This window comes from Diadema antillarum, unplaced genomic scaffold (assembly GCF_040938485.1).
Source record: "Diadema antillarum isolate AM-2024a unplaced genomic scaffold, OU_Dant_1.0 seq00001027_RagTag, whole genome shotgun sequence".
Lineage (NCBI taxonomy): Eukaryota > Metazoa > Echinodermata > Echinoidea > Diadematoida > Diadematidae > Diadema > Diadema antillarum.
In genome coordinates, this window is record NW_027271861.1 from 298533 (window position 1) to 325710 (window position 27178).

Below are 27178 nucleotides of genomic sequence, written 5' to 3' on the forward strand. Positions count from 1 at the left end.
TTAACCCACCCCTCCTCGTGTGAGATACACAAACTTTCTATGCTCTTTGTGCCTTCCCTGCAATTGGCCTTTTGTTTTTTGTTGTGCAGTAAAGTTGATTGTTGTGCTGCGGGAACGAATCCAGCCTTGTTTTAGTCATTCTGTGATGGGGCTTTGTAGTAAGGACTGAATGATATCAACGATCATGATCTGTTAGGCTGGAGGTCGCCTCGTTAGATGGCTTGAGCACGCCTCCGAGCACGGAGGGCCCGACGACGCTAAAGGGGGTGCAGTGCCGTCAGAAGCACCCTTGCGCTCCCGCAACGCTTACGAGACACATCCGCACAGCTGATGACACTCGTCACAGCTTCAAACTATCCATCAAACATGGCGTCATATCTTCCAACAAATTACCCTCTAAAATTCCCTCGATTTTCTCTTTTTCCCCTTATGTTTTTTCCCCTCTCTCTCGCTGCTATAATGCTACGTGCTCCCATGTTTTGCTTCGTCTTCATCCTTCCTCTAATCTCTGGCCATCATTTCTCATCATGGGATGGATCAAGGGTTTCGTGTGCTGTCCTCCAATGAATCATTTAGTATCACAAAATAAATGAACTTGACTCACGAGGTGGAGTCGACCATTAAAAAAGCTTCTGTGCAGCTCGCTAGTGTACTTCCCCTCCTCTTTCACACACGCCTGATTGCAAAAAAAAAAAAAAAAAATGAAAGTACGAAGACACTTATGTTCAGTCTATTTATATCGCGCGTTCAGCGTTGTAACCTCCGTAGAATGTGTGTAAGATTTCCAGGGTCTATTTATAGGCGAACGATCGAAGAGAGAGAGAGAGAGAGAGATAGGGAGAGAGAGGAAGAGAGAAAGGGAGAGAGAAAATGAGAGGAAGGGGAGGGGGTAAGAGCCGGGATAGTCGGGAAGGGGTAGCAGGGAGGGGGTAGAAAAGCAGTAACTGTGTTAGTCACCTCATAGCTGAGCTAAAGTGGACACGTACAAACGGAAATCTTTGATTTCTCGCTAACACCAGGCCTATATTGGCCGTATACAGTGTTCCAATTTACTGCGACCGAGACTCAATATCAACCTTTACTCGGACGTTGGAAATCAAATCTGCTTGGGCAAATTATTCCCGAATTTTCTCCCCGAAAATCGACATCTTTCCACTTTGGACTCATCGCCGTGATTACGAGGGTGCAGCAAACCCCCTCTCCAGATTCATCCTGCTAACTGAGTGGCAATACTGTATACCCCTGGGGTAACTACGGTCTGTGGAGAAAATTGACAATGATTCGAGAAAAGTGGCTTTGTTCTGGCGGGAATTAAAGAAACAAATCAAATCACAGGTGACCTGTGCGTGAGATTCTCATGAACCAAGATTCCGTTCGTCAGGGTGTCATCAAAACTCCTGTGGCGTAACACCACCTGTACGTATTGTACTTTACTCTTGATGATCAGCTGTTAGTGTGTGTGAAATCTTCGTCTTAAACAGAGGAGTCGGGTTCGGTCATCGTTCGCCAACATTGTAGGAGGCTCTGCAGGGAGAGAATCTGCCGATGGAGTAACCTGTCTGTCATGAAGATGTTTCTTGTGTAATGAGTATTCTACCGCTTTCTCTCATCTGGAACTCACTATGGCAACACTGAGCAATTCGGCCGAGAAACAACGAAACGTAATTGACAATAAAATCCCACACTTATTTCTCTCTGTTCTGAATCGAGGTCAATGTAACGTTCACTTCCCCCTTGCGTTCGCGTCTCCTTTCTCCGTCTTCTTCTGTATCCATTCTGAGAATGGATACACAGCGGCGTTATAATTCCTTGTAAGGAACGGCTGGAAAAGTGACCATTACTTTCACTTGAAAAAGTTGTTGACTCGTTAAAAACACGCGTACCGTAAGAAAGGGGAAGAAGGAAAACGGTGGGACTGAAGTATTGGACTTTCTCTTGAGAGGGAAAAACAGACGAGAGAGCGACAACTTTGCTCACCCCAAGCAGACATGGAATATGTACCGGATTATAGCCACTGCTTGGAGCCCATCGCAGGCCAGGGATGTCCCGTTGGCACCGGCCCGATGTTCTATGCCGATAGGTAGGTTCTCCCGTTTTCTCTTCATTCTCCTAAAGTGATCAGGGGATTGAGACACGAGGCAGCTGTATAAGTGGTTCCAGTGGGCTGTTTGACTGGGGAAGAAACGGGGAAACATCCTTCCGCAAGTGCATGTGCCTATGTAAATTAATAATACTCTTCATTTCTTTCCAGTGGAAAGAAAGTATTAAGTTTGCGAGAGGGAGTTGAATGTTTCACAAGTATACAACATCATGTGACTAATGTTGGTACGGTTTCATGCCGTCATTACGAGACAACATGTGGCTCACCCCAATATTGCTATTCACAGTTGTTCGCAATGTTCAGTATGCCAGTTTTTCTTAGTCATGATCTATACACAGCCCCGTACGTTTTATTTGTTGTGTACTGTGTTTGCCATGTTATTACTCGTTGCGCCACGAGAAGTTAAAGAGTGGTATTAAAGTCGAAGCGTTAATGAAGTTGTACAGCTGAAGATTGGTAGACGCTTGTCTGAGCCTCCGCAACAAATCACCCTGTCATACAAATTTAAACGGGGGAAATATTGATTTAAGTATGCGCAGGAAGTTTGCTTGTTTTCATACTTCCTGTAGCATGCAGATGATGTGCCGATACTGAGACATTATTGACGAGCAGATTGTCGTACCATATCCGGGTGTGGAATTGCGACTTTTGTTGACATTGTCTCATGTCTCGTCTCCTCCGATATCATGTGTTAAGACATCCAAACGTCGGTGCCGGTGAAGCATGTAATTGTATGTCTCTTACAGCCTCACGTCTTTGTTGAAAGTACTAAACTGAATGAACCCTACAGCCTAATATCATCACTGTTGATCAGCTCATTTCTTTGCTCATATAGACACTGCCACAGGACAAACAACCAGTCTCTGCATTGGGTCATACACTCAATTCATTATTCTTTTTTAAGTAATCGCCATGACCTGTGTAAAAACTGTTGGAAATTATGAGTTTTCATTGATCTTGGAATAATAGGCTATAGCTGGTCAACATGATGAGAATAAATAAAATTAGTTTGGTGAAATAAGTCTATTTACGTTATCTGATGTTATATATATTTACAGACAGATATTATACATATGCTTAACGTAATATAGATATGAATATGTATATATATATATATATATATATATATATATATATATATATATCAACATATAGAAACATATAGAGTACCAGAATATACCAGGATCCTGGATCTAATACAGATAATTCATTATGGATTTAGATAAGGACTAGATCAGGATTATAGATCAAGGCATTCTACCGTCTGAACATTATAAGCTGTCCAGCGTCCGACTGGAGACGCTGAACCAGCTCAAAGTGAAGACAGCATGTAAAGCGGCGAGTTCTCCCAACCAAACATCGGTCCTCATCTACGCCACAGATCGGCGCGCAACAACCGGCAGACATCCGTATGCACCTTCCTCCCGCAAACACCTGCAACGAACGGAATAGAAGTATATAGGGCTTGTACTTTTACAGAGTTCACGCAACCGGTTCTTTGAGTTCAACAAGAGGGTCTCTCCCACCATGACATGCATGAGGAAAAAGAGAGATGGTAACGACCATATTATACCATCCATCCACCTGTACGAAATGAGCTCTCATATCAATACCAAGGTGGCAGCGGTGATATAGCACGTAACCCCACACAGCCTTGTTGGCATAATCGTGGTTTTCCTGCCTTCAGCGCGCGGCAATAATCCATATGATTAGTCACCCTATGCCTTCCCAGGTTACCCGACAAAAATTGACCAGTGTGACGTCATCATGAATTAGAGATCCTATGAACTCTAAATAGAGAGGGGCAAGCATGGCCTGCAGAGTAGCTTTATTCGACTTGCCCCACCCCCCCCCCCCCCCCCCCCCGTCCCGTGTGTCCTATTAGTTTTTATAGTGTTTGGGATATTTATAAAAATTAGGCCAAGTATGACAGCAGTTGCTGGACACTTAGTAAGTTCAAAAGGACGCTTGTCGGTTGGGATTTATCAATTTTGATGAGTAATGCAGTGAGAGTACGGCGTTAAAATCCATAGGACGTCACATATGTCAAAGAAGTGTGCGCATAAGTCCCGGTAATCCTGATTATGGTTGCATGCACGCACCCTGCATTGTAGAGTTAATGGTGATACCAATGATGATATTGCAGACGATTTTGAAAACGTTAGCCATGATAACATTTATTACAATTTTGGATGAAAATAATCATCATCACACCTTTTGTCTTTTTGATTTGATTTGATCACTGAACCTCCACCTGTCTATACATTATAACGACTTGGTGGACAGTTCCAGCATATTCATTTATTTATCGCTTTGACGTATGAAAAAATACCAATATGAAACAAAATTATACGAAGAGCAAAATTTACTAAGATTTCAATTAAAAAATTTTCAACCATATTTGTCTGTATTTGTCTTGAAAGTTACAAAATTGTATTACTGTTCATAGTTTTTTTTTCTCCATTTTTTCATTTTTGTATTTTTAGTATGTGTATTCAAATGTTGCAATCATATGTGTTGGAAATGAAAAAAAAAAACAACGAATCGAATATCCAATTACGGAAATCTGTCGCGTAGTCAATACTCTAGGAACAATATAAAATATGATTACTGCAGTAAAGATGAAAGAAATAAAAGCAGTAAAGAAGTAGAAGTAAGGATGGTAGATAATAATAATAAACACAACCAATCTGTTTTAGCCTTGAAATTATTCAGACTTTCATATATATATATATATATATATATATATATATATATATATATCGTTCTTCTGTTTTCGTTCTTCTGTTTTCTCTTTTGAAAGTGCGTCTCATAAAATATCTACCAAACCAGCGCGCCTATAATGTCTTGAGATTTCCTTCTTTTTTTCATTGCTCAACTAGAATAGAAAATAATGTTACTCCAATTTCCAGACATGTACGTCCATCTTTTCCTTGTTAAGATGACGAAATGCCAACCATCAGACCATTGGTGTCTGTTTTATACACAGCCACCAAACATAATGATGCGCATTACAATTTACTCAGTATTGGCTGTGGGCACTCTTGTTAAGGAATGTTCGATACCTATATTGATTTGTTTCTTCTAATTTCTAGGTATACTATATTATGCGTCTGTTAATTTGTCCCCAGAGACAAAAGTATAGAAATATAAGCAACTAAACTTAACCAAAAATAAAACATCAACTATGTTTGCCCTGTCACATAATGGACACGATAAGTTTCAAAAGCAATAATACATCTGTGAGCACATCGTTGTGTTGTAGTGGAAGGAATTACCTGAGTAATTCTGTGAGAACAGGAATAGTTAAGTATACTCGTAAAAATAAGATTAATATTTCGTGTACATTTCTGACGATGTAATCTTTGACTCGCAAGTAAAACAATGTATGAAGAAAGCATCAGACTTGGAATATAATTCGAGTGGAATAGTCGATTTTTGTTACATACGTAAATTGTTTGATAGAATTATGTCTTTATTCAACTAAAGGGGACGCAAACATTCCCAAATCTTTTATCCTGGCGGATATGAGGAGGCATGCATGGATATGTACAAGCCGAGTATATAAGGTACTCATAATAGACATAAACAAAGTTATTCTAAATGGATATATGTATAAACATACATACATATCAAGTTTTGAAGGTGAAAATATGGCTCGTGTCGTTCTACATTTAATACTTAGGATTCAACACATAGGCAATTGGGACATACACACACACATACACACAAATTCTTTTCTGTATACATTCAGTTTCTCCCAATATTATCATAATTATTGTGTGTGGCGTGTGTTTGTGTGTTTGTGTGTGTGTGTGTGTGTGCACACGTGTGTGAAAGATGGTACCGATGCTTTGCTTCGACTATAATACGTGATACAAACGCATTAAAACTAGCAATGGTCACGCCTTTTTAATACACGGCACCTTAATGTCCCTTTCGGCCCAGTCCTGCACTTAATTCAATTTCATCAGTTCAATTCAGTTTCTATTTTTTTCCATCAAGCAAGGAGTGAAACAAAATGGAATGTACTATATTGTAAGGCACGCCTAAAATAATCACATTGTTTAATTGATATCAAGCAAGGAAAAAGAAATACAGAGCAAAAAGTGAAGTGAATCGCATAGTATATTATAGATATGATAATAAGGAGTATAACTATAAGAACGCCTATACATGCTTTGAAGGATAACAATGAAGTAGGTATGGAAAGAGAGTGGACCACTAAAAAGCTAGGCTTGTAATACATGGATCACTCAAAACATGGTAAATACAAGTATACATCATCGTTATTCAAACCGTAATTACTTTGAAGTAAAGAAAAATACAATTTTAAGCAAATCTTACAATGTTCAAGTTGCAAGCACTATTCGATGTGCCGTGTGTAACGTACACGTTTCAAACATACCGAGTCTTCTGTTGATGTCGATTTAGGGAAACAGGAGTGCTCTGTTTAATATGATAAACAAACTTCAGTAAATGCCTCCTTCTCTCGCATTGGTCGAAACCCGGAAGTATCGGAAAATACATGACACAGGGAAACTAGATGGGGATTCCCATGACAGAAACCCGCGCAAATCCTTGAGAAAATGACGTCATTTTGCTTTGATGCTCAGCTATTGGTCAACTTACCAACCGATGTAATAATGAATATAGTGATAAACGGATAACGGATGAATGGGCCTATTTTCGTGACCATTTTTAAATATTATATTTAGTATTGTGCGCAGATGCGATATCATTGTTCCTTTTTCTGTATTGTATAGTAACAATTCAGCTCTGTTTATGGAAAACGTAAGGAGGAAATAATATCTTTTAAAGTCGTTCTGTTTTCAGAGTACGTCACTGGGCGGGGCACGAATTCGGTTCTAGCTCACGGCATCACCTTTGTTTATAACGAAAGGTATGTGGACACACGATGTCACGGCATCATGACAAATGTCCAAATTTAACATTTGAGGAAAAAAATATATGAAAATCAGAGTCAGCATCTTATGGGTGAATAAATTCATTGATTCAATTAAATGCAGGCGGATATAGCATTTAGATATCTAATTTTAGTGGATTGACGAAGACTTAACAAAGGTGACAACCTCTTAAAAATACAAAGAAGAAGAAGAAGGAGTCTTGCTCTTAATATCAAACTTACAGGGATGGTACAGTTTTGGTTGAGACCTGGCTTTAGGTGTCTAACTTTTCTTGGTGAGATAATGAGCAACCTCTTCTGAAATATGAAAACGCGTGTGATTCCATGAGGAGTTCAACGTTTATTTGATGAAACTTAGTTTTGAAATGGCTGAGATATCCCAAACAGCACGATCCTAATAAAAGGTGGGAGTCACCTTTTACTAGTATTTGCTTTGTTTCACTTTGTTTTGGATATCTTAAACCTACTTAAAAACCAATAGCATCATCAAACAAGCTTTGAATATCTCTTAGAATTGTATGCTATATAACATTTCATAAGTGGTTTCCAAGTATCTCGCAAAAAATTGACAGTTGAATTCTCATCTCAATCAATACTATACTATCCTTTAAAAAAATTACTTTACTTTGATTGACCTTGAATGGAGAGAGGATTAGTTTATGATAGTCAACGTTGCAACATTACCTGGGGCCAACCTTCTGGACAAGGTTTGTTTGTGATGATGGTTCTCAGCATTTTACTTATTTTCTTAAAACTATACTTTCACTGTTTCCTCTGTTTAGCGCACATTCATGAAATTACTTTCTTATGTTTACCTTGTATGTTTTCTGACGTATTTTTATTTCAATTCCATAATCATTTTAGCATTTGCTAATGAAAAATGCATTAGATACAACAACAGGTAAAGATGTGCAATTCAGTATCAACACGGAGTATGTTACATATTTGTACAATAATATATCCCATATCAGAGGCTAAATCTAAGTAAACATTCTAGAGAAATACGATGGAACCTACACAAATAGACACACACAAAAAAAAACCACACACACACACATATACGCGCACATCTGAAATTATTACGTATTAAAAAAAAATGTATGATACCATAATTATTGGCAGAAGAGGGGGAATTTTCTGTTTCGGTTGTGTATTAAAAGGCCTGGAAATAACAGGTTGGACTTCCTTTAGAGGTGACGTAAAAACAGCGTCCGTTCCTTCACACACAGAGGATGACTGTGTATGTACGGCGGTGAATGTACGTCTATGCTTTGTACTTTTCTTTTCTTTTTCTTTTTTTAAAGTACACATACATACACGGTCTTGTATTCATTCGTATAAACTATTGATGAGGTCAACATTCTTTTCCTTACGCAGTTGCGTACTTTTGGAACAATCTCCTTATTCAACATGTTCAAATTCGAAATGCTAACTCTTTTCAAGACATGTAATGTAATGTTGATTTCATACAATATTAGTAATGCAAAATGGTACGTTTTCTGTGTCGCTTTAATGATCACCTTTCTCAACCAACACCGCTCAGAGGCTTTTACAATTTATGGTAGAGGAAATATAGTTATTGTTTTCATCATTTTTGCGTCAGCATGTTGAGTCTAGAGGTTTATGTTACTTTTTGTGTTGTCATCCCTACATGAGGTCTCCCCCTTTTTTCACATACTATGCAGTTTCTCGGCCAGCAGTTAATGGAATCCTTATTTTAGTGCTGTGCATACCGGATCGTGTCTTTATTGTGTTTGACTAACTATTTTACTGTATGCGCGATTGGTTGGTTTGACTACAGGGGAAAAAGAGCCATGTTTGGAGATACAGTATACACATAGTTAACATACTTTCTTGTATGTTTAGTTTCTAAATTTAGCTGAGGATACAAAAAAAAATCATACACGTTTAATCTCTCAAAATGAAACCATGCGACTTCTTGTTTATGCACGTATATGGTGATCAGTTGATATTGTTGACTGTTAAGGCGTTAACAGGAGAGCACATCTCACCAATAAAGTGTGAACAGCAAACAACTGAAAAATGATGCTCACTGAATTCTGTAATTACTAAATCACAGCCTTAAATGATTATATGTCTCGGGGGAAAACCATACTCACTTATAGTTGTTATCATCTATAATGATAATAATAATAATAATAATAATAATAATAATAATAATAATAATAATAATAATAATAATAATAATGATAATAATAATAATAATACTAATACTTATACTAATACTAATACTAATACTAATACTAATACTAATACTAATAATCATCATCATCATCATCATCATAGTAGTAGTAGTATACGATTAGTGTAGTAGTTTTACTAGTTTTACTAATTTTACTGCAGTAGTAGTTTTACTAGTTTTACGCGATTTCTGTATTATCTCCTGAACTTCAAGATCAAGTTGAAGTTCAACTTTATTTTCAACTTCCTTTGTACTTCCTTTGTACACAACTTCCTTTGTACACACACTTCCTTTGTACACATTTGGTATCTCCGCTATACATTGCATCTGACTGGTACCTCGCTCGGGTGATCACGCAACTCTCAAGAAGTCTTGTGCCGTGGACATTGTTTTCTTTGTTTTTTCTTTTTCTTTTTTACTTTTCGGCGTTTATATTTCTCCAATTTACAAATTGTCATTCCTTTCATTACACATACCAAGTAAGAAATAATCTCACATCCGCATCTGGGAATCTACACCCTACAAGCAATGCTTCAATGTAGATTCCTCATATTTCACATGCTTTATTGTCTTATTAGCTGTACTTGACAATTATGCTTTTGTTTTGTGATGTTTATGTTTTATGTATTTGTTGAAATGTGGAATATGGAACAATAAAAAGAAAAAAAAAACTAGTCATCATAATAATGATAATAAGAATGCTAATAAAAATACAATTTTAGTATAAATAGTTTGTGAGATAGATTTACTCCCATTTCAAAAAAAATTATTTGTATACACAATTTATGTGTTTGAAACAAGCACTATGATTTGTCAAATTAAAAGATTTTGCCATGAAGACATGAAAATGAAACAAACAGCAACAACACCGACAATACGGTGTATGAAAACAAAGAAATTAGTGGTTCTTATAGAGATATTCGTCACAACATAAGACTCTGATAAAGCTATCCTGTATTAATACCAACAAACTTTATGATAAGTATTAATGGTAAAAGTGGTATAATAATAGTACCAGAGGGGGAATATTTGCTTCCTTCTCAGCGTTCTACTTGTCATATCAAAATAGAATATCAAATAAGTGTCTCTTGTTAGCAACATTAATTCTTAGCAGGTTTATGTGGTCTTCCTCTTTTCAAAGCTCATTTCGTTAAATGCCCCTGATAGCTTCTTCCCTTGTATTTCTTTATTTAAGGGGGGGGGGATTCCTCAGTACGTATATTCTGCATTAAGGGGGGGGGGATTCCTCAGTACGTATATTCTGCATTGCCTTTGAGATATTTTGTTAAATGCACATCATCCTGCTGTTGCATTGTTCTCCATGCAGAGATAGTAGTTAGCATTTAGGTATTGTGACGTACAGTGAATGGTGCTCATCGTGTAGATTAGAGGAACATCTACATAAAAGAGAAGAATGATGAAACATACTCGGCAACATTTTAGAGATAACGCGTCCTGTGACCTCGAATGTGACGGCTTTGCACAACTTCTATCCTTGATGCACGCTGGATAGTTGAGTATGAGTCACATTTGTGTTCTCTCCGTCCAAAAGCACGGGACACGCTTACTCACCTACATACAGACGACCCGTGTTCCCCGCCAAAACTTACCTATAGTTCACTATCTATGTACTAACTGTGGTATAACTCATATGCCTGTGAGCGGATTAAAGGCACCTTAGGCGTAGTGTACCAAGTGTACCAGTGTAGCCAACGTTGCATGGTCGCCTTACCCCTGTACTCATTATGATTAAAAGCTTGACACCCATGATTATACTAAACAGGAATTCCAGTCCAGCCATAAGTTAGTCTAATAAGAAAGAGTGAAACCTTACACGTACAACAGTGAGTATATGATCAAAATCGCATAAAAAAAAAGATTAGGGAAGTTACGAAATGCGAGGTTTCGCTAATTTCTGTAGAACAGTTCTCGTGCAGTTGAAATGAATTCTATCATGTGAATGAGTGAGCGAGTGGTATCATCACCTCACAATTTTCCATTGATCGTGTTGAAAAGAATGACGAAAATTCAATGTTTATGATATCAAAGTGTAAAACGTGATGTTTTTCCTGGTTGAATACCTTCAGAATAATGGTCAGTTATGATATACATCAGAATTTGAGACTGGGCACAAGTTTCCCTTGAAAGAAAAACTGGGAATTTCACAATTTCATGTACAAACTCTTTGGCAAGTTGTGAACGGATGAAATCATCACTTACCTATTTGAATATCTATAATGTCTGTTCACGAAATGGTACCTGAAAAATTAGCGAAAGTTTGAAATGCCATGATTTCCTTGTTTTTCATTCGATTTTGATCTATTTTTCATCGTTGTGCTCGATAATTTTATTCTTTTCGTTTCGGAGTAATGTTCAACTGTACTGGAATTCACGGCCCGAATCTGAGGTCTGGCAAGGATGATCAAGTCAATGACAATGATTGGTGGAAATGTTTGGCACACTTATTTTGCCTTTATACATGTCTTTTATCTTAAAACGGACTGTATGGATCTTATATGGTATAGTACTTTTACCAGTTGGGTTTGTAATATAGTGTGTGTAATAAGGACACACACACGCATTGTATATTCACAGAAAAGAAAATCGAATTCAAATACTTACCATGAACAGATTTTGAAAATGTCAAATGGTAGTTAACATAGCATAATATTCTCTTTGCTATTTTCCAAAATACGTTTATTTAAGGTAGGACTTTTACATGTAATTGTATGCATTTTAAAAAGTAAAGAGTTTGAATGCAAGGAAAGAAGAAAAAAGAAAACAGATTGGGCCTGTATTTTAGTATTCATTTTGCTCAATAAGAAATATTTGAGATTAAAGCTACTTAAAAAAAAACATTGTCACAATGTGATTTTTAAATGTGATAATTATAATGATTTCTTTTAAAAAGATTAATTCTTATGTACAATAAGGAGTGCAAAATCATTAAAAAGATTCAATTTTCTCAGCTTGATGATGATTTTAAAGGGATGGGGCAATTTTGGTTGAGGTGAGGATGCAGATTTTTACTCTTGGCAAGATAGTTAGAAACCACTTACATAAAATATGAAACAAAGTAAAAATTCAAAACATGAATTCCCATCTAAAACAAAATCATAGCATCCCACACTTGCATGACGTTTGACAGTTTTTGCATTCAACTCTTCGTGTATGTACGCACATGTATAAATGTAGGCCTATATTAATAATAGTATAATGAGTTCATAGAACTAACAAAGTAATTTGTTTTTCCTAATGTGGAATCTTGTTATCAATAGAAAATGGGGGGGGGGGGGTGGGTAAAAAGCAAATGTAAGGTTTTAACATAAACATCAGGATTGACTGAACAACTTGACGAGTGTGACACTCTTACTTTAATCTTAGATTCGGCAACGTTATTTTAGCCTATTTTTGAAGGATCAATGATTCATTATGGTTCGTTACGAGTGCTATAACTATTTTTTGAATGAATATATCCATTGATTGATAAATTTCTTTAATCGTGTATATAAGTAATAACTCCTTAATTGATTTAAGTTTCTCATAATATATTTTCTGTTTTCACTCTTAACAGTCAGAGGGGCTGAGCCGTGCTGTTCGCCCCGTTCCTCTCCCTACGCTAGGCTATTGGCCGTCGGGTGACTCACCGGCCCTAGCCGGTGCACATGAGGTGCGCTCGAGAGAAAATTATCCTCTTGCTTGCCACCTCCGCCAGCTAATTCGCTGCCAATTTTCTTGTTACCGGACGGCCGTGTACTTGTTATCGGCAGGGGGATGGCTTCGGCATGCTCTCAGCGCTCGGCGTGGCTGATGAAACACCTTGCCGCTGTGCTGCTGCGTAGCTGTTAGTGTATGGAGGTGTTTTTGCATACCATTCAAGCTTGCACGGGTGGGGTCAGGCGCGTCCCCGCTACCGGAAATGCGCTGACAACCGCGCGCCATGGTGTTCATGTATGTCAATGCCTTGCGCGAACACGGCCACACCTGTGCGTGAAAGCTCAGCGATGCTTTCCTGTCGAAAAGACAAGAAACTTGGAGAATGGTTACGCCAGGGCAAGGGGTATCCTCAGGATCTACTTATTAGCTTTCTCCATTGGGTCAACTCTGTTTCAGATAAACCAATTCAACAGCTTGATAATAATGACAACAACACTGCCACTATAGCTGCGTTTTTTCCTGTAAGGATGATTCAATCTTTATTTTGAGATATTTCCCACCACCTTTAGTGATCGATGTAAGCGTCAATGAAACAAAAATCGTTTCGAATCCTCTGATTACGGTATAGAAAATGGAATGACAGTTGGTTCACCTCGTTTGCACTGAATAAAAGCTCCATTCAGTTCAACATCCATCCTGGACACAGCCAGTATTTGTTGTTTTTTCCTCAGAAATATTTCTTTCTTGAATTGTAAATAAGTTGCCATTGAGTTATGTTCAGCTGGCATTCCCATTTATCATTTTCGTATTTCTAACAAGCATGAAATCTTGTTAAAATCGCGAAAAATACATCAAAATTTGAATTGCATGTCAAAACAACTGCAAATATATAGAAAAGGTATATAATTACATGATTTTATGTGAAGTTGAATCAAAGAGGTATACTGGACGCGTATATCACCTCCTTTGTTGAAGGGCAGGAAGGCTTGAAAACTACCGATATTTTGTTCAACAACAATGGCGTATTAAAACTATGGTTAACCACATACACAAACACACAAAAGGTCAACATGCACATTCGTTGGACAGAGAGAGACATCGTTTCTGTTTGTTTGTCTGATTTCTTTTTTTCCTGTGTTTTATTAATTTTTGCAATAAGTCAAGGGAACCCTATATATATCGAAGGGAAACACTGAATGAAAAGAAAAAGTTCTTCCAAAAGCTGATTTAAGTGTTGAGTCATTGTCTGGTGAGGAGTATGTGCACTTCCAGTCTGGTACTTAACTACTGAATGCGATAGTCATTGCCGATCATTGCACGTGTTGTGTATTGCTCCTATAGATTTAAACTTCCAATACTCAAGGTTGTTTCGGGACGTGGCACGTAAATAGGCCCTAATATATGCGAAACGTTGCCACATGACGATTCAAAGGGGAGCTAGAAAAGAGAGAGAGAGGAAAAAAAGAGCCAAAGATTATCACCATCTTCTCTTTTCTCCCGCTCTTGTTCGTTCTATCTAGCTATCTATCTATCTATCTATCTATCTATGAAGAGCTTGTTACCAAAAGGCGCTGAATCCACTGAAAATGATGGATTTAGCGCCTTTTGGAAGCAAGCTCTTCATATCAATTTATCTATCTCTTTTTGTCGTTATCTTTTGTTTTAGTTTAATATTTATTCTGTATAAATGCATTTCGAAACGTCAGTGTTTATATATATATATATATATATATATATATATATATATATAAAGTGTTATTTAGCATTATTATTATCATTATCATTATTATTACAATTAGTATCATTATGATTATTGACATCATCTGTACTGGTTTTATGCTATAAAGTTATGCAAAGATTGTTGTGAAAATGCATAAATATGCAAATTAACGTATTTATGAATTATTTTGATCGGGGAAACAGACGTTTTCAACTCCTACAAAACATTTGGTGTAGATGTAGCTTTATTGTTGTCACAGAAATTACGCATGTGCTGTTGATTACCACGATCTTCTCCTTGAGGATATGACAAAGTTGGACATACAATATTCTGAATACTTCAGTCTCCCTCTGTTATTTTTTCTGTGCGTTTTACTCTCGCTCTCTTTGCTTTTGAAGGCAACATTATTGATACTCCGGATAAAGGTAATCATGAAGATTTAATGATGACAGACACTAAACTCTTTAGAAACTTTCTGATGAGGCGTCTCCTTGTAGGACCTCCAGTTCTTCGTGAATTGCTCCTGTGGACTGTAGTTCTTTTTTTCCCGCTTTTAGATGATGTTAGTATCATCATTTACATGAAAAGCCAGAAGTAAGGTTATCTTGATTTTTCTCTGCTAGACTAAGTATCTTTCGTAAATGGAAGGCATTAATTATCTATGGGAACCGTTTGGTTCCTGTACAAAAATGAATATGAATGAATAGATAGATAGATAGATAGATAGATAAATGGATAGATAGATAGAGAATAAATGAATGAATAAACGAATAAATGAATGAATAAATAAATAAATAAATAAATAAATAAATAAATAGGTAAATAAATAAAAAATGCAAAAAAAAATCAGATGTAATCTCAAAATCTCTTAGGAAATAAGTTAGTTTATCAAATTGTCCATATTGGAATATACTTCGAGCAGATGAAGTCATATGGTTGTTGGTTGATAATGTTATGTGGTTACAACTGTAAGCAATGAAACAAATTCAGTCAAGGTGTTATGTGTCATTTCTCGTGGTTTCTATTCATTGGGGAAGCATTGAATCTTATCCCTCATCACGTCCGTTGGCTGCTTAATGTTATTAATTAAATTGTCGGAAACAAAGGATGTATAACGTGACCATTTATGCACAATTGCTTATACCTTGTAATTCGACAAAGTAAGTGCACGTTCAGTATACACGAGTGACCTTGAAGGGAAGGAACGTATACGTATTTCTTGCGTATTCAAATCTAAAGCAGTGTTAAATGTGTAATGCAAACGCACAGACACACCTATCACAGCACCCAGTCCTTTTTACTCTCTCGTAGACAAATGGATCCTTATGTATAACGTCCTTTTATATGATTTATGTATTTATCTATACATAATAAAACGCCTACAGAAATGTTACTACTGTGACGAGCAAAAGAGGCGATATTTTGTCACAGTCATTGGAGCGATAAGACTATACAAATAAAACATTAACGAAATGAGGCATTGAACCTCTAACATGAATCGAAGTTACCGGGGTTTTTTTTTTCTTAATTTTTGCAGCATTTCGTAAACACTGTCCCCACAGATCTGTCGTTTTTGTCAAAGCTGGTTTGTTATAGCACAACTGCCAAGACATTATAATGCAAAGTGGGTATAATGAAATGTAAGAGAAAAACTGTGCCAAAGACACATATCATTTAAGTGTAGCTTGTAGACTAAAGAAAGGGTGCAATGGGGGAATGAAAAAGGAAGGCATTTTTTTTTTGCATTTTCTCCTTCATCGAGATCTTTGTTTGTGAAGCCTTCAAGTTGTTCAAGTTCAAGTTCAAGTTGATTTATCTCATTTCCAACAAACAAATAATTAGAAATGCAATGAAACACTCGTATGCATAGATGTCAGGAAATCAGTACCACAATGCGATGAACAGAATAACATTGTAAAAGAGATACAGGTAAATTATCAACAGAGATACAAGTAATTATTACGTCACTGTGGTAAATGCATAAACAATATTGCTGGAAATGGAGGGGACTGCTAAAAAGCAGAGCTTGTAGAATGCAGTACCCTCATAGAGAAAAAAATATAAATGAAAAAAAAACCAACAAAAACAAATTTCCCTAAGCGGTAGTAAGAAAAAAAAAGAAAGACAGACAGAGAAATACACACATACATGCACACATACGGACGCACATTAACAAACACAAGGCGGCTTTCTTGTAAGGAAAGCCTTAAATCAATTTGTATTGTTTGAAAGTAACCTCTTCTTGCAGGAGGGTTTCTCATGCGAATGATTCATCAAGAACATATCCTGTTTCACTTCATTATGTATTTTACTGTGACATCTGTTACAAGAGGCTTATCTCTATCTGAAAGTGATTTCTCCTATTAAAGCCTGTTTTGATACATCAGATGGAGTTTAGGGTCGAAGCAAGACTTAAAGGGACATTCCAGACGATTTTCATAATTTCACAACATGTAGTACATAAATCCACAGCACCATGTATAGATTTGTGGAATTTATTGTGGTTCTTGAACAGAAAAAAAAATATTTTGAAAAACCTTTGAAAAAGTACACTGAACAAGGATGATGACATAGGAGGTTCACATATTTCAGAAATGTAGCAGTGTAATTCCATTACAATACCGCTTGCTTGCGAGTTCACCTGTGTATAATCTATGCATGCCTTCTTCTTTTGTTCTGCTTCCTTGAGCCCCAACTCATGCATTCATATGGTGACTCTGCCATGTCATCATCCTTGTTCATTGCAATTTGTTCTAAATTTTGAAAATATTCTTATTCTTCATCCCAATTGTCACAAATTCTGAAACTCTGTCCTCAGTATAAGTAATTTATAGTTGTTCAAATGTAAAAATCTGAAAATCATCCGGAGGTCTCCATTAAGATACGTTTGCACGGTTTATAGAGTCGAGGTATGCTCGTTTCGTGCACTTCATGCTGCATGTGTTTCGTGTGTATTTGTGCGTGAATGTGCCACGTCACTTCTGTTATGTATGATTTTTGTTTTTGGCAGTAAAATCAACACAGCTGTCTGTTAATACAATCACAAACAAACAACAGAGAACTGGACACACAAACACACACACAGACATACTAACAGCCTGATATTCATGTGCTGTGTTTGCTTTCGATAGTTCTGTTGTTGATGTTGTTGTTGTGGTTACGCGTGTGCATGTATCATAACAAAGTGTGTGAGTCGTTGCTATCGTGTGTGATGAGTTATGACTAAACATGCTACTACTTTTGCACACCGAGATGGTACAATCAATTGCAGTACTGAGTAAGTGTTCAGGAGGATGCTTTCACACGCAGTCTATATATCGCAGCTGAGAGCCCAGCCCCCGTGCCAAAAGATCATGCATTATATTTAGACCGCGCCGATGATATCGGCCCGTCGACAGAGCTATTTTGGATGTTCTTGCTCTCGCCCCGGCGCAAAGTTGTCGAGGCACCGGCTATTAAGCCTGAACTGGGGAAATTAAAATTAGAAAACAGTCCATTTGATGACTGACTGACTGACTCGCTCTTGCCTGGACATGTGACTGACAGCAGCGGCTCTGTAGGACATATCGAGGAAGGGGGGGGGGGGGGGGAGAGCAGAAGTGGCAGTTCCTTAAAAGAAAAGAATGTTACATACACTACGTGCTATATGAATACATCCATAATGAACAGAGAGAGAGAGAAAGAGAGAGAGAGAGAGAGAGAGGGTGAGGGTACTATCAAAGATAAGTATATATACACAACTTAGGTCCGCCGCTTTTCTTTTTGTTTCTTTCTACTATGAAGTTGAAAGCTTTTTCTCGATGTTCCTCAATTGTAACCAACATTAAAAGAAAGTAAATTCAACGGTAATAGTTACCATATCTTTAAAACGTCTAAAACGCACTTTTTTTCTCACTTTTTTTACAAAGCCTTTTTTCCACAAAATATAATACAGCTATTTAAATTTTTGATCTATATGATATAATTCGTCATTACCAGGAAGAAAGAACTGAAGAAAAAAAAAAAAAACAGAGTAAGGGACAGAGAAGAGGGGAAAACGAAAACATGGAGATGTTCAGGCTAGATTCCCTGTAGCTCAGAAAATCTCTCGCTAAATTTCCTGATAAGGTAATAAACACCTACCTTTCCAGGCTTCCGAACACATGTGACCAGGGGTTTCCTCGAATGAAAAAAAAAAAGCAGTTAGAGATACGTCCCGAAAGTAACAGGTTGTGATGCGTTGAGACGTGTCGGGAGAAGCTTTCCAAAAGAGAGGCACCTCATAAACCGTCATGATGTAGAGGTGACCTGTCACTAAAGACCCGGTCAAGACTACTGTCTTGAAATCAATGAAAACACTCGCTAAATTAGGACGAATTATACAGACGAAGAAGAAGAAGAAAATAATAATTAGAAGAAAACATCAGAAAGGCAGGTGATGCTGCTCACTGATAACGATGATTTTGTTGAAGATGATAACGATAATCCTTATGATCATAATACTCATGTGTGACAATAATATCTTCATGTTGATATGAGAATACAGTGTACCATGGAAATGACTTTACGTGACATTGTTCTGGAATTTGTGATGTTGACAATAATTCTAGAATGTCCTTGAAAGATGATACCAAGATGGAAAATGACTGTGATAAACTGCATTGCTCTTTACTTTCAATGAAGTATTATTAAGGAGACCTCTGGATGATTTTCAGACTTTTGCATCACTTTGAACAACTATAAATTAGATACATCGAGTACAGAGTTTCAGAATTTATAGTGACTGGGTTGAGGGATAAAAATGTTTTCAAAATTTACAACAAATTGCGATGAACAAAGATGATGACAAGGCAGCCTCACCATGAGAATGCATGAGTTGGGGCTCAAGGAAGCAGAACAAAAGAAGATGGCATGCATACATTTTACACAGGTGAACTAAAGTCTTGTGAAGCAAGTGGTATTGTAATGGAATAACACTGCTACATTTTCTGAAATATGTGAACCTCCTATGTCATCAACACTGTTCAGTGTAATTCGTTTAAGATTTTTCAGAGTATTGTTTCTCTGCTCAAGTACCACAATAAATTCCACATATCCATGAATGGAGCTGTCGATTTATGTACTACATGATGTGAAATTACGAAAATCGCCTGGAATGCCCCTTTAATAGGACTATAACCACGAGGAAGGAATGGTTAACTCCCTCCTGTTGGACCAATCTATACCCTTGATTGATATATTATTTCTTTTTGTTTAATGTGAATAATATATTCAGGAAAAGGTACTGGTTTTTGCTGAATACATTCATAAGCTCCCATTCAGCCTACCAAGTTCTTGAATAATTGTATTGTAAAAATTAAGATTTCGTTCTCTACAAATTGGCAACTTTGAGCGCACTGCGTAAGCCGAGTTTGGAGAAACGGAAATTTGGTCCAAATTCATCAAATCTGTCAAAAGTCGAAAATCTTATATAGAAAAAAGGAGTCAGCTGAATATGAAACATTACATTAAATCTTCAGAAATGTGTTACCAATTTACTGATCTATTAGAAATTTACATGTTTAAAGGCATTTTGGAATTTTGTCACCAAAATGAGGAATGGGATATGGCCGACCATCAAAAGCTCAAATGAAAAAAAGAATTACCATATCATAAGAAAACATATAAAGATAAGGAAACGGGACAAAACCGTTTAGTTTCCGGAGTTTTGTCACACTTTAATGTTGTTCTCATCAAAGAAAAGACGGATGGTCTTGAGGGTATGCATGCCCTCCTCCGAGAGTTGATGAAGTGTGTTGCAGATCGACATCAATTATGCCCCAGTACGTTCTGTTTAAAAAAGAAAATGGTGGCTGCATGCTGACATGGATGAGTAATAATGAAAACACCAACTTATCAACATCGGACGTTCTTTTTGTCATACTGACTCGTTGCTGTGGGTGAGTCAATGTATGTGATTCTTCGGGGTCACCTTGCTCTTCGAAAGTTAAACCTCATGTAATTCCCCCTTGTAAAAGCGTTATATGAATGCAATACAAGTTTCAATATCCTATAAGGGGTTTTCCAAATGCGCAAGGTAGTTTCCTTCATCCCTCAGCATTTGTGCTGCATGGAGAATGATGGCTGTTTAGAGCCTGCCTACAATAGCGCTGAAAGTGCGATTAAATCGGGGACGATACTGTGATAACAATAAACGTGTCCCTAATTGACATTAGAACAAACAAACAAAAATAGCACCAACACTATCAAGCATAATTCATCGCCTGGTAGTGTTCATGACGGCATGATATGCTTGACGGAATGTAATCTCTCTTAAAATTGCAGTTTTAGTGCTCGATAATGAACGATGATTATCGCATTTTCCATCGATACACTTTCGCTTTCGGTATCACCTATATATATATGGCCGGTGTTGTCAGTAGTTTGATCCTTGACTGCTATCGCTACACCTGCTTTTTACTTCACTACACACTTTCATCGCTTATCCTCGCTTCATACTGTATGGGGACATAACACAAATCTTCTATATATTTCTCTTTCTTTCTCTTCTCTTTTTTTAAACGGATTTTCTGATTTGAACTCAAATGATGATTACCAACAAAGAAGTGCGTTGAAATTGTCACGGAATTTGGTCACCTGATTATGAAAAGCAACTGTAGCAGCGTTTGAAACAAAGAATGTAAGGGAAAGAACGGGGAGGGGAAAATAATATCATGTATTATTATATTTCGAGACACTCATATGCTTCGTTTTTTTATGTATGTTCTTGTTGTATAGCCATATCTAATTTGGATGCTGCTAGAAAAAGAGGGAGAGGGAGAAGAAAAAAGAGAGAGTAAAAAGAGAATGTGGTGAAAGAGAAACTTTAAGATACCTAATTGAAAACGTGAATTGTAAATCTTGACAGACTGAAGGGATTTTCAATCTTTTAAAAGAAAACACGCCTTTGTAAATCTCTTTTATCATCGATTCAGATGCAAATAGAATCAGACAGTGAGAATGTAAAAAAAAACCCAACAAAACCTGATATAAATCGACATGAGAGTAATGGAATTTATAAGTTCTTTATATTGCAGTTAAAGTTGTAACTACATTTTGTACCTTTGCAAATTGCAAATTGGACAAGGCAATAATGTCGGCATCTGTATATAAGTCTAGTATTCACCGGTAGAGATACATATATCTTCAATTTAATGAATTTGATATTTGACAGGCAAATCAATGCACCACATCCTTATGCTAATCATTTCAATCTTGTAATGAACTAGCAGCTTTTACTTTTTATCGTTGTCAGATCTTGCACAAAAACAAATAAATTTTAAGTACACAATATTGTGGGAGAATTCTAAGATAATGATTCTAACGCATCAAACTTGCTTGCATGTTTGCGTCAATACGGGTTCGTGAAAAAAAAAGTAAAAATGCTAAAATGTAGAAAATCATGTCGCTGGTCGGGCGACAAAAGTTTGTATCTCAAAAAAGTCATATCTTCTATAGACGGCTAAGATTTGGACAGGACATCACTTACACAAAGGATACACTGACAATGAATCCAAACGGGTGATTTTCATCAAAATTTGCGATACAGAGTTTTGTAATCCTAGCGACGATGTATGATGTGGGTATACACTACAAAACGGTCTGAGAACTTTACTCTTATTTTCCTCAGACTTGAAAAGAAAACAGCGTTGTCATGGTTGTGCACGTTCTCGATCCTCACTGCACCTCACGTGACACACGACACGTGATGATTTTATTTCAGACAAAATAATTAACATGTACTGGGAGAGCAAAAATGTCTGGCCCTCAATTGAAGGTCACTCGAGCCATAAATATCTATGTTCACATTCATTTCTTGATCGTACCTTTACAATGTAGTTGCATATGTCGAACGTAGGTTTTATTAATGTATGATGTTACATTAACTCTCATCAACATGTTGCAGCATAGTTCTGTGGTGTCAATTCTTTTTGACCACGCTGCATCACTTTTATGTGATCTTTTAAAATGGCCCTTTCCCATTCATACTCATTAAACGGTAATTTCTTTTTCTCCATCCCCTTCCGAAGGCAGAGTTCCCAATCCAAAGATAGACTGCCCTTTTGCATGTACAGGACCGACCATCTTTGTTTCTCCGTGTTGTCATGTATTCGGCTATTTTTAAAAATGCACATACTCAACATTCCTAAAATAAAATAAAAAAACAAAACAAAGCAAAACAAAAAAGAAAACACACCTTTTAATAGCAGTCCCTTAATCCCTCCCTCCCTCAACATTTCCTGGCACTATTTAGGAAGGTTTAAGATATATTCTTGTGTTGATGGCATTTTTGATATAATTCAGGTAAACCCTGAAATGTTGAACATGTCTGTTCTCTAATGCACATGAGAACAATCTCGAGCGATACGATGAGGTTGTTACATACATACATACACGTTAACAGTTGCTTGTTTATCTGACGTAAAAGCCTTCATAGCTATGCACTGAAACAGAAATCGAAGCGCTAAGTTGGAATTAAATCGCAGGCGCTTTTCTCTGCAATAGCTGTGAATTGATTCAATTTGAAAACGCTGTTTCCGTTCTTATTTTTTTCTGATTTATCTGTCAAAAAACATCAACAACAGCCAATCATGATTTCAATATTTTTCTTATCCGCATTTCTTTTATTTTCTCTGTGCACACAGGATGGACGAGATTTGGTTCGGGGAATTCGCCAAGGTTTTTGCCCCTTACCTACCGAACATCTGGAATCTCACCCCAACAGAGACCTGCCCAAGCCCAAGATGGCGCCGCTTCAAAGACAGTGCCAAAGTCCGTTTCTGCTGTCAGGTTCGGAACTAATATAATCATCTTTAATTTTTATCATTATCATTATTACTTTCTTTTCTTGGGATTCATTACGACTTCATTCATTGATATAACACTAAACAAACAATTTATTAATCAAACAGCCGAAATGTAATAGTTCAAATATTGAAGAAACCTGATCAAGTTAATGCATGCGCAAAACGAGAACAACAACAAATAGAAAAAAACAATACATAAGTTTGATATCTCACCGATTGCGTAATAAACATGGATATTCATAAATCCATCAAAACTTGGAGAATAATATATATATATATATATGTGTGTGTGTGTGTGTGTGTGTGTGTGTGTGTGTGTGTGAGTGGGTGTGTGTTTTGTTGTTGTTGTTTTTATTAGATCTTTAGTCGGAAGAGACACAAATTCATAGGCCAGGGAGTTAGCCCTAGCCGTACCTGTCTTTGCAATATTCACACACTTATTTACCCATTTATCTCCACACGCGAAACGAATAAGGTCAAACACACAGATCATTTGCATACAGTTATATATCTTTGATTTTTGTAAATCAAAGACAATCCCAAGTTATTTGGTGCACCTAAGTGTCAGACGCGGAACACGCAAAACACATGCTATCATTATACGTACACATACTTCGTTTTAATGATGAGCGTTTTTCACATGTGTGTAAAGATTTAACTTCCATTCAAATGTCTATACTCCCTATCAACTTTGGTTACAACGTAATTTGAATAATGACTGTAAAACGTTCTGCCCTAAACAATACGTAGATGACATTATGACTGCATCCAAGAACATGCATTCATTTTGTTCTTCGTGGTGGTCAATACGATAATTTTTTCTACTACTTCTGTTTCGTATCCTCTCATCCCATCTGTGTGTCATCATGAGAAGCTTCACTTACAGTTTCAGTTTTAGGTTTTTTTTTTTAATATACCATTCTGGTACATACTTTGTCGTTGTTATGTGTTTAATTGTCAATTTCAAATTCATTTTCGTATTTCTCGATGGCAGAAAACATAGAAAATATCAAAATGTGATAATACATAATGTCCAGCTTGGATATGTAGGCCTATATATAAAAAACGAACATAGTACATACTTGACTGTTTATTATGATGCGATTCATTTTTCGGGGACCTAAGTAATACGAGCTGTGCTTTTCATTTAGCCCCCCCCCCCCCCCCCCCCCCCAGACACACACGCACACACGCACACACAAACTTTTGGGGTCTTATGACTCCTGTTTTTTTTCAATTGTTTGCATATGTTCATTATAATATTACCAAAATATGTTTTCTGATTATTTCTTGTACGTCAAATAAACAACTTGTTATGGCATATTCATTGTAACTCAGTTATGTTTGTTATTATTCTTGTGAACACATGCAAAGTGGATATAAATTAAAATCAATTCAAAATCAATACAAGAAGTCAGAAATGACAAGAATACAGTTTTCATAAGCAAAGCATCCACCATAACAGATCTAGTGGGACGTATTCATGCCATTACAAATTTGATATTGTTATACCTCGGCTGTTGCCGAAATTGTCACGTATAGTATGCGTCTGATTTTCGTTAACCTAACCTTAACCTTCGGCGAGTTTTGATTTCATTTGATTCGATTTGATTTATTCTCTGTATGGTACTTCTTTACCGTTACATAAATTAACCCTCAGCGATTTCGTTAAGCCAAATATGGCATTACACAGTAATATAACTATTTTCAACAATTTTCGTTACATTATATAATCACATCTGTGATGTAATCACATGCATTACATTTCCGTACAGTTAGTGTGTTGTGTGTGTGCGCGCCCTTTCCTTATTTTTTCATGGGAATCTAGTAATGATATTCCCTAATGTATACCATAACAATGAGATATGATTCTTGCTTCTTCCCATTTCAGACTTGCGGTCACGGCTGGACGTCGATGAAAGGGAGGGTGGTCTTCTGGTATTTTTTTCACGTGCCTTACTGCGAGGGCCACGTCCAGTTCAAGCTCTACGGACAGCAGTGCCAGCGATGCAACAACGGCATGTTTGAGCCGGCCATGTGGTACCCGGAAGAGGTTAACAAGGTGCTGTGCAACCTTTACAACAGAATCGGACAGGTGAGATTAAACTAAGAAAAGAAAAGAAACTGCCTAATTCAATTCAATTCAATTCAATTCAATTTGATTCGAATATGCCCTTTTCCATGTGTACAGAATCGTCTCTAAAGCTATGCTGCAGAAGTTGCCCCGAAACACCTGAGCCAAATTTCATAAAAGATGTTATTTTGGCAACTCTTTCTGGAATAGCAACTTCCAAGAGCAACAGCCAATTAGGAAGCTGGATTATTGTTGTTACTATGACAATTGCCAATCTAGCAAGAGTTGCTATCATAATATCAACTTTTTATGAAATGGGGCACAGATGTTTACAAACAGGAGAATTATCTGATAAAGCATTTACCATCCTACAGAGCGAAATCTGTATTCCAAATGACCAATTAAGCACATTCTATAAAACCAAATGAATCGGACAGCATATACGAAGAAATCTTCATTAAACCAAATCAAAATCAATGCATTGTTACGAACAGTTTCATGCAGAGTGCCCTCTGCATTCTTTCGTGGCAAGTCGTGTGTTTTCAAGAGTTTTGTATAAATCATTGTTATAATCATTGGGTAACATCGGATGTGAACAAATCAAGGAAATGGTTACTGGGTTTTTCAATTTGGAAATGACTTTATATTTTAATCTCCTAATATTATTGAATTAGAAAATTAATTTTGAAGTTTTATGTATTTCATTTCAGACATACTATGGTTTTGTCAAACCGCCCATACGGTACGACCGCCGAGCCGGTAAGCCGCGCACGCAGCACAATGCCACCTTGTGTCAGGCCTGCAGGGACGGCGAGTGCGACAGCCGGCCGAGAGCTCAAGGAAAAGTGGTGCAAATCACGCAGCAGCCTGTTGCCGTGGTCAACGCCATCCCGGCCCCGCCCAACACGACTGTCCATAAGGTGGTGACGAGAACGTGACGTCACAACATGACTACCGCACTGGCGAAGGACTGTAACAGCTGGCTGCGATTAGTACGCCAAGAATGTAGGATAGCGACAGGCCACGCCTCTACTGGATGTGTCACGGCTGAGTCGAAGGCGTAACAACTACTTGTAAAACTTGTTTTAGGGCGTGGAAAAGTGAGACGTTCTCTTACCAACATGTTGACGTAGTGTGCCTGTTAAGTTATATTCGTCCGGACAATAAGTACAATGTGCTGCGCAAAGTACATTTCTGGCCTTCTCTGCTGTGCCTTTATACAATCAATCGCTGTGTGGTGGTTCGGTTCCGTACTTTCACATTTTGTGTAGGATATTTCACTCTTTAAATAGCATGTTAGTTGATGAGTCGTGTTCTTTCACTATGTGTATAGATATTTGAGACAATTTTTGTAAATATTTTTTGTAATGATGTCTATTACCTCTTGCCTTAACATAATTATTTAGAGTTGTGCATTGGCTGTTGTGAAAATGATGTTTGTTTAAAGAGACACAACATAGCAACAATTGCGTGGGATCACGTACGTCCCTCTTTAATATCAAGTTCCATTCAAAACGCCAATCGCGATCAACTTTATGTTAAAGGAGAAACTTTTACAGTCCTGTAGACCTGTATTGCGAAACATTACTGGAAATGGCGCCGCAAGTCATACAATGTTAACGCACGAAGAGTTTTATCGCAAAGTGAGGTAACTCCATTATTGTTAAATTG

At 37.1% G+C, this 27178-nt stretch overlaps 1 protein-coding gene across 1 annotated transcript; it reads left to right on the forward strand.

Annotated features, from left to right (window-relative positions):
* Positions 1 to 27178, forward strand: LOC139742857 (receptor-transporting protein 4-like). Its single transcript, XM_071653373.1, has 4 exons — positions 1 to 2080; positions 23272 to 23416; positions 25325 to 25528; positions 26218 to 27178. Exons 1-4 carry the CDS (start codon positions 1989 to 1991, stop codon positions 26443 to 26445), a joined length of 669 nt encoding a protein of 222 aa, XP_071509474.1. The 5' UTR covers positions 1 to 1988; the 3' UTR covers positions 26446 to 27178.

Excerpts from the sequence above, each read along its gene's own strand:
- LOC139742857 (XM_071653373.1), top strand. The coding sequence starts at position 1,989 with ATGGAATATGTACCGGATTATAGCCACTGCTTGGAGCCCATCGCAGGC. Across the intron at positions 2,081-23,271 it reads CCGATGTTCTATGCCGATAG|GATGGACGAGATTTGGTTCG; the intron begins GTAGGTTCTCCC and ends CTGTGCACACAG. Across the intron at positions 23,417-25,324 it reads AAGTCCGTTTCTGCTGTCAG|ACTTGCGGTCACGGCTGGAC; the intron begins GTTCGGAACTAA and ends TTCCCATTTCAG.